This window comes from Pteropus medius, unplaced genomic scaffold (genome assembly GCF_902729225.1).
Source record: "Pteropus medius unplaced genomic scaffold, Ma_sr-lr_union100, whole genome shotgun sequence".
NCBI classification, from domain to species: Eukaryota; Metazoa; Chordata; class Mammalia; order Chiroptera; family Pteropodidae; genus Pteropus; species Pteropus medius.
In genome coordinates, this window is record NW_024354500.1 from 19,955,049 (window position 1) to 19,968,960 (window position 13,912).

General features: G+C 40.0%; 1 protein-coding gene across 8 annotated transcripts in view; it reads right to left on the reverse strand.

Moving 5' to 3' along the window:
• Positions 1 to 1,943, reverse strand: part of RIMS1 (regulating synaptic membrane exocytosis 1) — a 412,504-nt gene extending 410,561 nt beyond the window's left edge. For all 8 annotated transcript variants that reach the window (XM_039853346.1, XM_039853345.1, XM_039853344.1 and 5 more), the window contains exon 1: positions 1,468 to 1,943. In XM_039853346.1, the coding sequence (XP_039709280.1) occupies positions 1,468 to 1,631 (164 nt within the window). In that variant the 5' untranslated portion in view covers positions 1,632 to 1,943. The remainder of the gene's footprint in view (positions 1 to 1,467) is intronic.
• Between the last annotated feature and the right edge of the window lie 11,969 nt (positions 1,944 to 13,912).

Genomic DNA, 13,912 nt, shown 5'->3' on the forward strand with positions numbered 1-13,912 from the left:
ACAGTTCTCTCTCAATATTCCCCTCTCCCATATGGTGGCAGTTACACTGGTGGGGACCCATCAGTCTATGCATGCAGCCTCCCTCCATTCCTCTCCTGTGAGGCACTGCTGCACTGAGGGAAAGCAGCTGAAACCTTTGGTGGCAGCATCTTCTCTTAGGGAGGCGTCCTAGGCGGTGGGGAAGAGGCCATGCTGGGTGTGCTCTGTGCCTCTGTGCTGTCACCCCTGTCCCCTCCCTACCCCTTCTTTGCTATCAGCTAACTGAAGATGCAACAGGTTCCCACTGGCTCTTAATGCCAATCCTCTGCCCCCAGATACACCTTCTGGCCTAACCAGAGGACACCAAGGGTCTCTAAATTCCCTCACTACTGAGTTGAAAACTTTCCTGAATACATGAAGACCTCCGAAGGAGAGGCAGGGTTGAAGTCCTCTTCAGCTCCACTCTAGGTGTGATGCTAAGGAGCAAGGAAAACCAAGTCTAGATGCCAGTACCTTGTAAGCAGTTTTGTCTCAGACTAAAGCAAGCAGCAACAGTGTCACACACTCTTGCACCACCAGCAATGAGCCCCATCCCCTCCCCAGACACAGGAAAATGGGGCACTGAACAGAGATCCCTTAAAGGGTCGATGGGCTTTAAAGAAGGGGGAATTGTGCAAATATCCAATCCCCTATTGTACTGCTTTCACCAGGAGCAGGCCCCAGAGGTCTCTTGGAAACCAGTAGAAAGGAACCTTTATTTTATTCAGACCAGAGTCCCCAACAGCTTCTCCCATTATTAAAAACTTTGCATTGACAATGGCATTATATATTGGTGAGAAAATGTGTGTTCACACAAGTATTCTGTGTAAAAGACTGTGTAAAAGAATAAAAGGTTAGAGAAGCTAGGGAGGCAGGTTACCAAAGATGGCAACTGCCCAAAAAAAAAGACCCAACCTTGATCTGTGAGATGAATGAGTACAAAAATGAACACTAAAAATAAGCATTTTTCTTATATAAATACTGGCACCCTTCACTGGGGTAACCCCAACCTGCTAAACAACTCCAAGAAGAGAAGAGGAGCTATTCTCAGCTCCTCTTCATCCCACCTCCTCTTCCTTCCACTCATCTCCTGTCCCCTAACCTGCTCCCAGTCCAGGGCCCCTACACTTGGGTGGGATCAGCTCTTCTCAGCTTCTGCATATCCCACCCCCAGGGTGGTCTCTGTCTACCTAATCCTCCTCTGCAACCCAGTCTCAAGCCATCCGCTCCCGGGCTCTCAGCTTGGTGGCATCCCCTCCTTCCGTACGTCCCCCTAACCGCCTTCCTGCTCAAGCCCAGCGCCCCTGGCCCCAAGGCGGGCGCCTCCGCCCGCACCCAGCACCCTCGCCCGCCCCTCCCCCACACTCAGCCGAGAGGATTGGGTGAGTGAGTGGTGAATGGACCGAAGGAGGCACGGAGGCACGGATGGCGCGGCTGGGGGTGGCTTACTTGAGCATGGCTTCTTCTTTTTCCTCCTCTTCTTTCTGCCGGTCCATCACTGCCATGATAATGTTCCTCTCCTCCTCGGTCAGGTGGCTCAGGTCGGGCAGCTCTTGCATGGGGGGAGGCACCGTGGGTGGGCGAGGACCGCGGGGCCCCACGGCCGAAGACATTTTGGTGGCCTGCCCGCCCCCTCCTCCTGCTCTCGGGCTCTCACCTTTCGGATTCACGCCCAGCAGCTGCGCCCCTGCTTCCCCTCACAGCGGAGCCCTCCTGGCGGCGGCAGCAGGAGGAGGAGCAGCGGCGGCGGCAGCAGCAGAGCCGGGGAGAGAGCGAACCCAGTCTTTCATGGTTGTTTGCAATCCACCCAGCCCCGGATGCTGCCTTTGTTTTGGTCGCCCTAGCGAGGATCGGGGCTGCCCGGCCGCCTCCCGCAGCCCAGCCTCGGCCGGCGGGGGCGGGCAGGCTGAGGCGCGGCGGGCACGGCGGGCGCGGAGAGGGGGCGAGGGCTCGCGCCAGGCTCGGCCGATCCGGGCGTCGCGGGCTGGGCGCGCGGGGCGGGGGCGGGGCCGGGGCCGGGGCCGGGGCTGGGGCCGCCGCCGCCGCCGCCGCCGCCGAGGCTGCTCCCTGGCACGGCTGCGTCCAGTTTGGGCTGCGGGAGGGAGATGGAGAGTTTGGGTGTCTGTTAGGCGGAGTCTCCGAGGCTTCGCTCCCGGGTGATGCTGCTGCTCTCACAAGACACAGCTGTCAGCCACTCAGTCCCGGAGCAGCTCCGCCCACGGGTACCCCCACCCGCCCACTCCCCAGGTCCGAGCCACACGCGCAGCTCCCCAGCTGCCCTTCCCTACCTCAACACGCCCGTCAGCGTGCACACCACAACGCTCTATCCCCAGGTACCCCTCGCTCGTGAGTCATCCTCCCTCTCCTGGTCCCTGGGCTATGCCATCCTCCCTAGCCCTATTTTTCCATGGGTTGCTTTAATCATCAACATCCTCGCTACCATCTTCATCATGAAGCATTAATATTGTTTGAGCACCCAGTGTTCCCAGCAGTGGGATGGAGCGCTTCTGGATGCTTTTTTCCCCCTGAGACCATATCTTTCTCATTACTAGCCAAGTGTTCACAGCCACGACAATGATTTTTTAAATAATTTTCATACGCACGTACACACACCTCCAACCGCCAGGGTTCTCTAGGTACACTGTATGCAGTATCTGCAATTTATCCTAATTTCTTCTCAAGATGCCCCACAACACGACAACTCTTCAATTTGTCATTTGGGGCTCTGGGTAGTCCTTTCACATCACATAAGCACACTTCTATGGTACTTGCAAACGAATTATCTACTCTAATTCCTATAATGATGCTCACTGTCATCATGTACTCACTTCTTACACTGTGGGTACTTCTCAAGAAACAGTAATCCCAGATAAGAAAACACCCAACATGTTGTAAGAAGCGTCTGCTCAATGCCTGGCCCAATAATAGCCATTAAGGGTGAGCTTCCTTTTGCTGATAAAGGCAAAAATAAATAGACAATGCTTTCAAAATAGGCAACGTTATCGGCACTGAAACCTGGAGACTGAATTTTCTTAATATAATTATAAAAGTATCACTATAGAGAAGGGTTTAAATTGAAAAACTATTTTTTTTTTTTTATCAACGGTAAAGAAAGAATTGTATGTTTCTCTCCTGGGGAATTCTTTCTATATTTTCAGAAAGGATTTAGCACTAATATTTTTTTCCTCCAACCCTGACTTTGTTGATGAAGAAGATGATGATGATATTTGTGAATCTTAAAAATCCTAAAATCTTCAAGTTTCGAGAATTTAAAATTTTAACTACTTAATCTCCCTTTGAATACAGGTGTTGTTTCTACACTGACACTTCTGTTTGATTAGTCTTGGTAATGGAAGGCTTATAACGTCTTAATTCTATTCCTATGTCTAAATCTCTCTTCTACCTGAAAATCTTTCAACAATTTGAGATGGCTATCATATCATCTTCAATTTACTCCAGAATAAACCTTCCCAACTTATCCAACCAGTAATTGTGTAGCATAATTTCAATGTCTGGTCACTGCAGTCTCCAGCCTTTAGACACACTTGTGTTTTTTCACTAGCCTTCCAGAGCAGCGGTATCGTGCATAAATGTAAAGAACCCAAAACAGCATCTGGCACTTAGTAGTGCTTTATAATTAATGTTTTTATTTCACAACTTAACGTTGGCCTAACTTTTTGGTAGCCTTGTCCATTACGAGGGTATCACTGAAATAAACACACGCTCCACTAAAATTTCCAGGTTTTTTTTTTTTTGTAAGTGCTGCTGCCTGAACAAATTTCCTCTTCTAATTAAGCAATTGATGAAAACACTCTAATCAGCATCTTTTCTTCATTTTTAAAAAATTGTCCTTGTTTCCATCAGACCAACACATATTCAGGGAGGCAGGGAAATAGTTTGAATTCCGGCTGTATCAGTGATTTTATGATCTTGGCAAAATCACTAATTTTCTCTGAACCTCTGTTTCCTCATCTGAAAAATGGGGTAAAGATATTTACCTCAAAATAGAAACAAAATATTAAATGAGGAGACATAGTTGAAGCATCTAATTATGTGCCTAAAACTATGTAGTTCTCTTTTTCTTATTTCTTGCTCTCTCCAAGAGATATATGAGGCCACCTCTTAATTATTAATGTATGGAGAGGAGTAGAAATATAGATCATATATTCATCCTATCAGATGCCTGTCTCTCTACTAATTAGTGTGGAGATGCAAAGGACAAAGGCCTTGTCCTCAAGAGGTTTGTAATCAAGTTGATCCTCATGAAATATTTCCAAAATAGAAACAGAGGAATAAATCCTCAGTAGACATTAGAACTAACTGAATAAAGCTCTTGAAGACTGGGGCCTAATTAACAGTGCTGTTTTTATTTGCTAAAGCTGCTAGGTGGCTTAAACAACAAAAATTTATTTTCTCACAGTTCTAGAAGCTGGAAACCCAAAATTAAGAAGCTAGCAAGGCTGATTTTTCCTGAAGCCCTTCTCCTTGGCTTGTAGATGACCACTTTTCTGCTGTGTCTTCACTTGACCTTATCTCTGTGCAAACCCACCTTTGGTATCTTTCCTACTTATAAGGACATCATTCTCTTAGGTGAGGGTTCCACCTCTATTACTTCATTTAACTTTAATTACCTCTTTAGAGGTCCTGTCTCCAAATACAGAAACATTCTAAGATACTAAGAATTAGGGCTTCACCATGTGAATTTTCAGGACGGGAAGGTGCATAATTCGGTCCATTACAAATGGTTTCCATTTATTAAAATTACTTTGGAAAATGGTGGTTGATGTGTATTATCTGGATGACTTAATGAAAATAAGTCTGGTCTCGATTATCATTATGTGCTTCCTTAAGCACCATAAGCGTATATTAAATTGGTGGGTGAATAAATTTTTTAAAAATTAGTGAATTAATTGACCAATAAATTAGTAGTCGCCATGGTAGAACCCATCAGGGTCTCTCTCCCCTTTGGTCAAGAATCTCATCTAATTTGGAGGGGTTCAAAACCTATTTCTAAAATCCAAGAGCTATAAAAATTTTATAAAAACCTCCAGAAAAGCAGAACTTATCTGAATTTAGATAAGCAAGCAAACACCCAAAGTAGATGTACCAAAGTGGATGGCACACATGATTAGTACTAAATATACTCCACAAAAAATAAAGTTCAATAAACTTAGAAAAATATGTACAATACCTCCCTCTGAGAAATTCACAAGGCACCTAAACAAATAAAAAGTGTTAAGAAGCAATTATTTACTTCAGTAAAGAAATCTGTTTTACTTGGTTTGGTCTGCATTTCCCAAATGTATTTAGGCTGTAAGAGAACTTCATTCTCCTCTAAAAGGGAAAACATGCTTTAGGCAAGCTTTGGGGGGAAAATCCTTACAAGCTTGGTATTCAAGGATGTTAACTAAAGAGACTATGGAACTTCTAATGTGATTCTCCTTGCTCAACCACTGCTATCTGCAGAAAAACTTCTTAAATCTCTATTTGTAAGATATGTATCAGATGCCCTTAATATCAACGCTAACATTATGTTCAGGGTACTAGTCAGAAACGATGACTTAGACAAACTTCTCTAAGGTTAAGTTTCTTAGATCTCTTTTCCACTGACTATCAAATCATTTCTCAGAATAACTCTAAACTTGGACACCATTGTTAACAGTTAACTTAATAGCTGAGATTACAACTTTGGAGTGGAAAATCATTGAAATGGAGTCAAGTTTAAATCCTTACTCTTATCATTTGAAAGTTGTAGTGGGCTTAATATTGTCTCCCCCTAAAATTCATGTCCGCTCAGAACCTCAGAATGTGATCTTATTTGGAAATGGGCCTTTACAGATGAAATTAGTTAAAACAAGATCGTATTATATTATGATGAGTCCTAAATCCAATGACCAGTGTCCTTATAAAAAGAGAGAATGTACAGGGAAGAAGGCCATATGAAGATACAGAAAAACACATTGAGAAGGAAGCCATGTGAAAGCAGAGGGAAAGAATGGAGCTTTGCTACCCCCAACCGAGGAATGCCAGGAGCTAGAAGAGGCAAGGAGGGATTCTCCTCTAGAGACTTCAGAGGAAGCATTGCCCTGCTGACACCTTGATTTTGTATGTCTAGCCTTCAGACTGTGAGAGAATTAATTTCTATTATTTTAAGTAGTTTGTGCAGTTTATGGTACTTTGTTACAGCATTCCCAAGAAATGAATATGAGTTATGTATGTTTGGGTGGATCAGTAAACATCATTGAGCCTTATTTTACTCATCTATAAAATGAAAATAAAAATATCCACCTTCCAGGGTTCTGATGAGGATGAAAGGCTGTGAATGTGTGCAGCATCGGCATTGTGCTAGGTGCTGAGGACATAGGAGGGAACAATGCATATAAAGTAATGTCCCTAGAGGAAATCGGCAAACTATGGGCCTGTGAGCCAAACACAGCCAAAAGCCTGTTTTTGTGAATAAAGTTTTATTGAAACATAGCCATACCCATTGATTTATATATTATTTACAGCTGCTTTCATGCTATAATTATAGAGTAGATGCAACAGAGACCATGTGTTCTGCAAAGTCTAAAATATTCACTATCTGCCTTTTTGCAGAAAAGAAAGATTTGCTGACCTTTATTCTAGATGCTTACAGTGCATTTGGAGGAGAAAGGCATAAATAAATAAGCACATAAGAATAGTTGGATTATAATAATTGCTCTAGAGGAAAACTTGCTGGATATAATAGAGAGTAAAGTGTGGGAAGATAGGTCATCACAGAAGTCCTATGAAGGGGTCCCGTGAGCAGAGATTTGAAGGGTAAGAAGAAAGTGACCTAGGAAGAGCTAGACACAGAGTTTTATAAGCTGAAGAAGGTGCCAGAGACAAGGCCCTGAGTCAGGAAAGGGGAGAGCTCTGGAGGAAGAGAAAGTAGGCCATTGAGGTGGGATCATTGTGAGGAGAAGAGGAGAAAATGGCGAGAAATGAGCTGATATAGGGCCTAGTCAACCACGACAAGAAGTGCCATTTTATTCTTGTGCAGTGGGAAGCCACTGAATAGCTTAAGCAGAGAGTAAAATGATATGCTTTATATTTCTGAAAAAATTACTCTGCATGTGGGGGGCAGAGCGAGGGGTAGCAGCAAGGAAGAGTAGGAGTGGGAAGTCTGGTTAGGGGTAATTAAAGTGGCTTGGATTGTGCAGTACAGTATGAATGGAGAAAAGGAAACACATTCAAGATGTGCTTTGCAAGTAGAACTTAAAAACCAGCTGACAGAAGAGATGTGAGGGATGTATAAAGAGACAATATCAATTATGATTTCCATTTGGGACTGAGCAGTCAGTGGATGGGTTCCATATACTGAGATAGGGAATGTGTGTGTGTGTGTGTATGTCTGTGTGCGTGTGCGCGTGTGCATGTGTATGTATCTGTTGTGGGAGAGAGATAGGTGGTGTGGGAGGGAGAGCAAGAACCTTTCATCACCATTGTCATCATTATCATCATCTAAACTCTCAAAAAATATGTATTTGAATTTAATTTGCTAATTGATCCTTCTGACCAAAAGTTTTAAAAAGAGAGAGAGAGAGATGATTTTTTTTTTTTTTTGAAGTTTGTTTCTATCAAAGATTGGCCTGAGGGCTGAAGGAGCTTTTGTTTCTCTGTCCACAATGAGAAAATTGAAGAATCCTCTGACGCATAATCAACAAATGGTTATATACACATGCACATTCAGGTAAGAGCTAAGGATAAAGTAATAGTTCATTTCTATTCCAAAGAGTAAGCAAGTAGTAGTTGTGATTCTAGAATTCTGTATACTCAAGTTATAGTTATTTGTTTTCAATTTCTAGAAAATTTTAAAATAAATTAGGTAGCAATATCTTTAACAACTATGGAGATGCAATCTTCACTAACCAGTGAACTATCATCCTAGAGTTTGGACTTAATTTATCACCACATCCACCGATACAGATTTTACCACCATTTTCATGAGCACCATGATAATGTGTTACACAAGAATGGTTTATACATAACGTGATCATATGCCCAGGTTTGTCTAGGACCATCTGCGTTTGTACCTATGGTACTGATATTATTATTAATATCATCTTCTTTCACTTAAAAATATCTTAGTTTAGTAGATAAATTATGTGGTCACCCTATTTATACATAGTTATAGTAATTTTCAAAAATATAGTCTTTCTGGCTTCAAAAAACTTTTGGCTCTCAAGAGATTTCACTGAAAGTATTTGGCTGAATCTGGATATCAGATTTTGGCTCAAATTGAGCCAAATACCTATTTTAATCTGATTTTTGGTAAGGTTCCACAATTGTCATTTATTTCACGAGGAATTCAATGTGTGGAAATTTATTCATCCTTAGACCTAGAAAGGACTTCATTTCATTCTATTCTGGTGGGTCATATCAGCCTTGGATATACTTCTTCCAAGCAATTAGTATTCTTAGCTCTTTTTTCTTTGAGTAATTTCCTTTCAGTGTTTTCTTCTGATTCAAAGTCAGAGTTCACGGCCTCTTTTGCATTCTTCTGGGACTGATTGTCTTCCATATTAGTCCAACTTAGAATGCTTAATTGGCAATGTTTGTGAATAATTTCTCCACATTCTGTTCTCCTCTAATTTTTCTCTTTGTATTGAGTAACTTCTTGAGAATTCTTCAGTTTTGATTTTAGGTAATATGAAGATGCCTTAACTATTTATTAGGTTTATCCTTCTGAGTGCCTTCTGAGAGTTTATACTGGTTGTATCAAAGAGCCAAAGCCTTAATTTCATCTTCCCAGCTGTGTGAGTGAGATCCTTCCTTTATGATCAATCTTTCTCTTAAAGAGTATGACAAATTAAATTGACTTTTAAAAAAATGTTAACTTTTCAAATGAACAGGACAAACAGAGATTCACGGACATGGACAATGGACTAGTGGTTATGAGAGTAAAGGGGAGAGGAGAGTGGGGAGGTAGATGGAGGGGAAATTTAAATAATTTCTTCAATTTAAAAAATTAATTAATTTTTTTAAAATGTTAACTTTTACCTACCTACAAAGCTAAAAACATTTTGAGTGGGAAGTGATTTAGCTAATCATTTCTAAGGCTAGATTATATTATAAGCACCAAAATTTTTAATAAGCTGAAAAATACCTTTACTAAATTTAGCATTTATTAATTATATTTTTGTTAAAATAATATTAAAACAGAGAAACCTCAACAATCAGATTTAAACAAGCACTTTTTTCTAAAATGCTCTGACTTGAACCCAGCCCCTGAGACTGTTTTCTGACAAGTTCTTGTCTAGTTTCCTATTTTCCGTTTCCAAGTTTGAGATGAGCAATCCGGCCCCATGCAGGCCAGCCCTGGATAAGACACTTGCTTCTGTCCATTGCGCCACCACCGCTACTGGCAAATGGGAAAACTGATAGAATACAGGGACTTAACTCCTTATTCTGGCACTAATTAACCCTATAAAACTGAGGCGATCACTTGATCTTCCTGAGCTTGAATTTCCTTATCTGGAAAATGGAGACAATTATATCTCCTTAAATGTCCTCAGCATTTTTATAATAGTAATAATATTCATTGAGGATATTATGTGTTCCTAGACCATGCTAGACATTCTACATGTGTCATCATATTTACTCCTTTCAACAGTGGGTAGATACTATTAATATCCTTGGGGCACCATTTAGTGTGGCCAGTGTAGATCATTATAATTTCTTATTTTCTGTGTTCCACAGAGCCAGAGGGAGAGCTAGTATTTTCCTTGATCCTTCAGTGCACATTCCATATAAATATTCTCCCTCCAATTTGTAAAATTTTTACTTTTTAACTTATACCACTTTCTTTTTCCCTCTAGGATTATTCTACCAACATCCTGATCACTCACTCTCATTTACCTAAGACTAGCTCACACTTTTTCTCTCCACCCAAAGTTCTGTTCTCATGGAAAATATCTTCAGCATTCCCATGGATGATCCCCACCCAACACCTTGACCTCTCCTTATTTCAATCTTCGTAATCCGTTTCATTCAGCATCCATTTCATGACTATCCTTAGACTCTGAATACCTACAAACTGTATCATTTTCAAAATTCAAGCCTCTCCTTATTGATTACAATTATCACAACTCCTACAACTCTTTGACAATTTGGAGACCTATAATCCACCGGCATCTTCTTTTTCTCCATTTTCAACCTGATTTTAGTTTTATTTACCTTCATATTTAGCAGATATTCCATAATTACTTCCTAAGTACTATGAGTCAAATTTCTCCCCATCCACCTGGTCATCTTCCTCTAGTATGTTTGGAGAGAAAAGCAGACAGAGCATCTCTGTTTAACTGCCTGCTTTCTGTGCCTCTGGGTATCTTTATCTTCCTTCTGCCATGGCCAACTGCACACTTTTTTCAGTCAGTGGAACTCAAATATTACAGATCCTTAGCATCATGGTTTACAATGCTTGAGAACCATTACAGTGAAGGAGTAGCATAGGCAGAGAAGTTTGTACCTATCTAGCTATATAGATCTTGTAAGGCTTATTAAAGTTAAAGAATAACAATGTCTTATTATCCTCCTCTTAAGGGTACAAGAAGGCCAGGGTGCTAAAAAAAAGTAATAAACCTAAAAAGTATTTGTCAACGACACAAATGTTTGTAACTCTCAGTCTATTAATAAACCAAGAACCGTATTTTGAGCACATTTTATGTTCAGGAGATTTGCCTGATGCAGAAAGAGGTAAAAAGACGCGCTTGCGTGCGCGCGCGCACACGCACGCGCGCACACACACGTCCAATTTAAGTGAAGAAATCAAACTTCAAGATATAATGGTGTCAAAAAAGAGTGCTGAACCAAGACACTAGCCATTTGGGGTCTGGTTACAGCTCTGTTGGTATATTTTTGAACAATTTACTTAATATTTCTATACCTTAGTTTCCTTCTATGTAAAAATTAACGATTTACCAGTATTTTTTAAAGACTCTATCTGTAACATTATAAAATACAAAATGGTAGTAAATAATATATATCAAGCAGTATTAATGAGCAGTTGAGGAAGTTTTTTTCATGTTTTGAAATAAGAGTATCATTACAATGAAAAGATGTATACAGGAAAATGAGAAGTATTAATGTATGACCAATTTACTTGAGTCATACCTGCCAATTTATTAACATCATTAGCCATTAGGGAAATGCAAATTAGAATCACAATGAGACGTCAGTACATACCTATTAGTAGAGCTAAAATAAAAATAGTGATAGTACTAAATGCTGGCAAGGATGCAGAGAAAATGAATCTCTCGGATATTGCTGGTGGGAATGTAAAATGTTACAGCCACTTTGGAAAATGGGTTGGCAGTTTTTTGTAAAACTAAACATTCACTTACCAAATGACCCAGCAACTACAATCTGAACATTATTCTCAGAGAAACAAAAACATATGTTCATACCAAAACCTATATACAAATATTTACGACAGCTTTATTAATAATAGCAAAAAATTGAAAACAACCCAGAAGTCTTCCTCTGGGTAAATGGTTAAAGAAATCTGGTTCATCCATACCTATGGAATACTACTAAGCAATAATAAGGAGTAAACAATTGATACATGCAATGATTTGGATAGATCTTGAGGGAATTATGTTGACTAAAAAGAGATACAGGTATACATTGAAGATACTGTGGGTTTGGTTCAATTCCAGACTATCGCGATAAAGTGAATATTGCAATAAAGTGAGTCACACAAATTTTGGGGTTTCTCAGTGCATATAAAAGTTATGTATATAGATACTGTAGTCTATTAAATGTGCCCTAGCATTATGTCTCTGAAAACAATGTACATTTCTTAATTAAAATATACTTTATTGCTAAAAAATCCTAACCATCATCTGAGCCTTGTTGAAAAATGGTGCCAATAGACTTGCTCAATCAGGGCTGCCAAAAACCTTCAATTTATAAAAAATGCAGTATCTAAGAAGAGCTATAAAGTGGAGCTCAATAAAACAAGGTATGCCTATAATTCCCAAATGTCACATGTGACATAGTTTCATTTATGTAATATTCTAGAAATAATAAAATTATAGAGATGGTGAATAGATTAGTGCTTGCCAGGGAATAAGGACGAGGGAATCGAATGGGTTGGGTGGACTGTGCATACATATACGCACACATGAACATATGTGCAAAAAATGGTGAAAACAGAATAAGGTCTAGTCAATGTTGTACCAATGTCAATTTCTTGGTTTTGATATTTTACTAGTTATATAAGATGTCACCATTGAGGAAAGCTGGGTGATGGTACGTGGAACTCTATAATTTTGTGATCTTCTGTGACTTTATAAATATTTCAAAATAAAAGCTACAAAAGCTGGTGACAATATTTATCTTATTTCCTATTTACCTCAAATGGTTTCTCTTCTACATCTATTTCACCCTTATAAAGTTGTGGCTTTGGGGATTGATCACAACTTCAGGGTTGGGGCTCAGTGGCCTAAACCAAGGGGTAGAAATCCTTTCTCCTTACCGCAGAGCATAGCATTACCTTGGCCACAGGGATTGATGTAGGAGTTGGCATGGAGTCCTTGATAGGTAGACAAAATTTTATGGAGTTAATGTCAAATATAGTACAATATTTTATTCTGCATTGGAACACACTTCATCCGAACAATGTTTAAGTTATATATTTTATTACTTCTGTTTATAGTTCTACAACATACGCAACGAGTATAAAGATAATGACCCTACTTTAAAATAAAGATGAGCATAGTAAAATTACGGAATTCCTGAGTCATGAAATCTCTGGTCTCGTTAAGTCCTGAGGAATTCTACCATCCATAACAACAACATCATCCCTATTTCCTTCAGGACTTAAGTTCCTACATATTGCCCTCAATTCACCAACTTAATATTATATTTTTCAGTAGAATTAACTTCAGAAATCTTGAATGCAGTACTACATTTTTTGGATATGAAATCTACACTATAGTGGATATTATTAACTTTCACTAAGATCCCCCTTCAGAACCAAGGCACTTATTGCCTTTAATGACAGGAATTTGGCTACTAACAGATAACAGCTATATTCTTAGACTAAGAATTCAGCCTCACTGTGTGTTCCCACCCTAGAGAAAACCTTCATTCAATAACAGGTCAGTGCTATAAAAGTACAAAGATCTAACCTGTTTATTTGGTGTAAAGAGGGCAGCATCTTAACTTTAGATATCCCTGTGCAATTGATGACATGCACAATCGCAACTACGTGGTAGTTCAGATTTTCTCCCTACCCAATCCATTCTTTCTTGCTTCCTCACAGGTGTTCCCAAAAGTGCAACACAATAAAACTCTTGCATGCTAATTATGCTTTTCAAATCTGCTTCCCTGGGAACCTGAATCACATTTGCTATCAAGAGTGGTCAACAGTGAGATTTTGGAGCTGAATCACCAGCTGTCCAGTTGCCAATAAAGAGCCCATAAATGGTAGGAGAATATGTATAGCCCTTATTACTCAGCGACAATATGTGTTAAAACTTTTACTGGCAGTGAGCTGGGATGGGACACCAAGGGACAGGATTACTCTGATGAGTGCAATATCCCAGGCATTTGAGAGAGATGAGATATATAAGAAAAATATGATTATAAAGACTATGGAATTGGATGGCTGCTGCTGTGTGTGGTTGATACATTGGATAAAGACATTGAAAGATTGATGATGATTAATCATCAATTAAAGTGTAGGTATAAAAGTCAAAGGTTCTCCTTGGGAGGATATATGAAAACTCTCATCTCTTGCAACTGGAGAATAGAAAAAAGATAATATTCAGATGCAGGACTTAATTATAAGAGTGGTAGAAATCCATCATAGTAGAAATCCAACTTCTGCAAGTCTGCTACACCAATATCAGAGCCTGAATCAAGA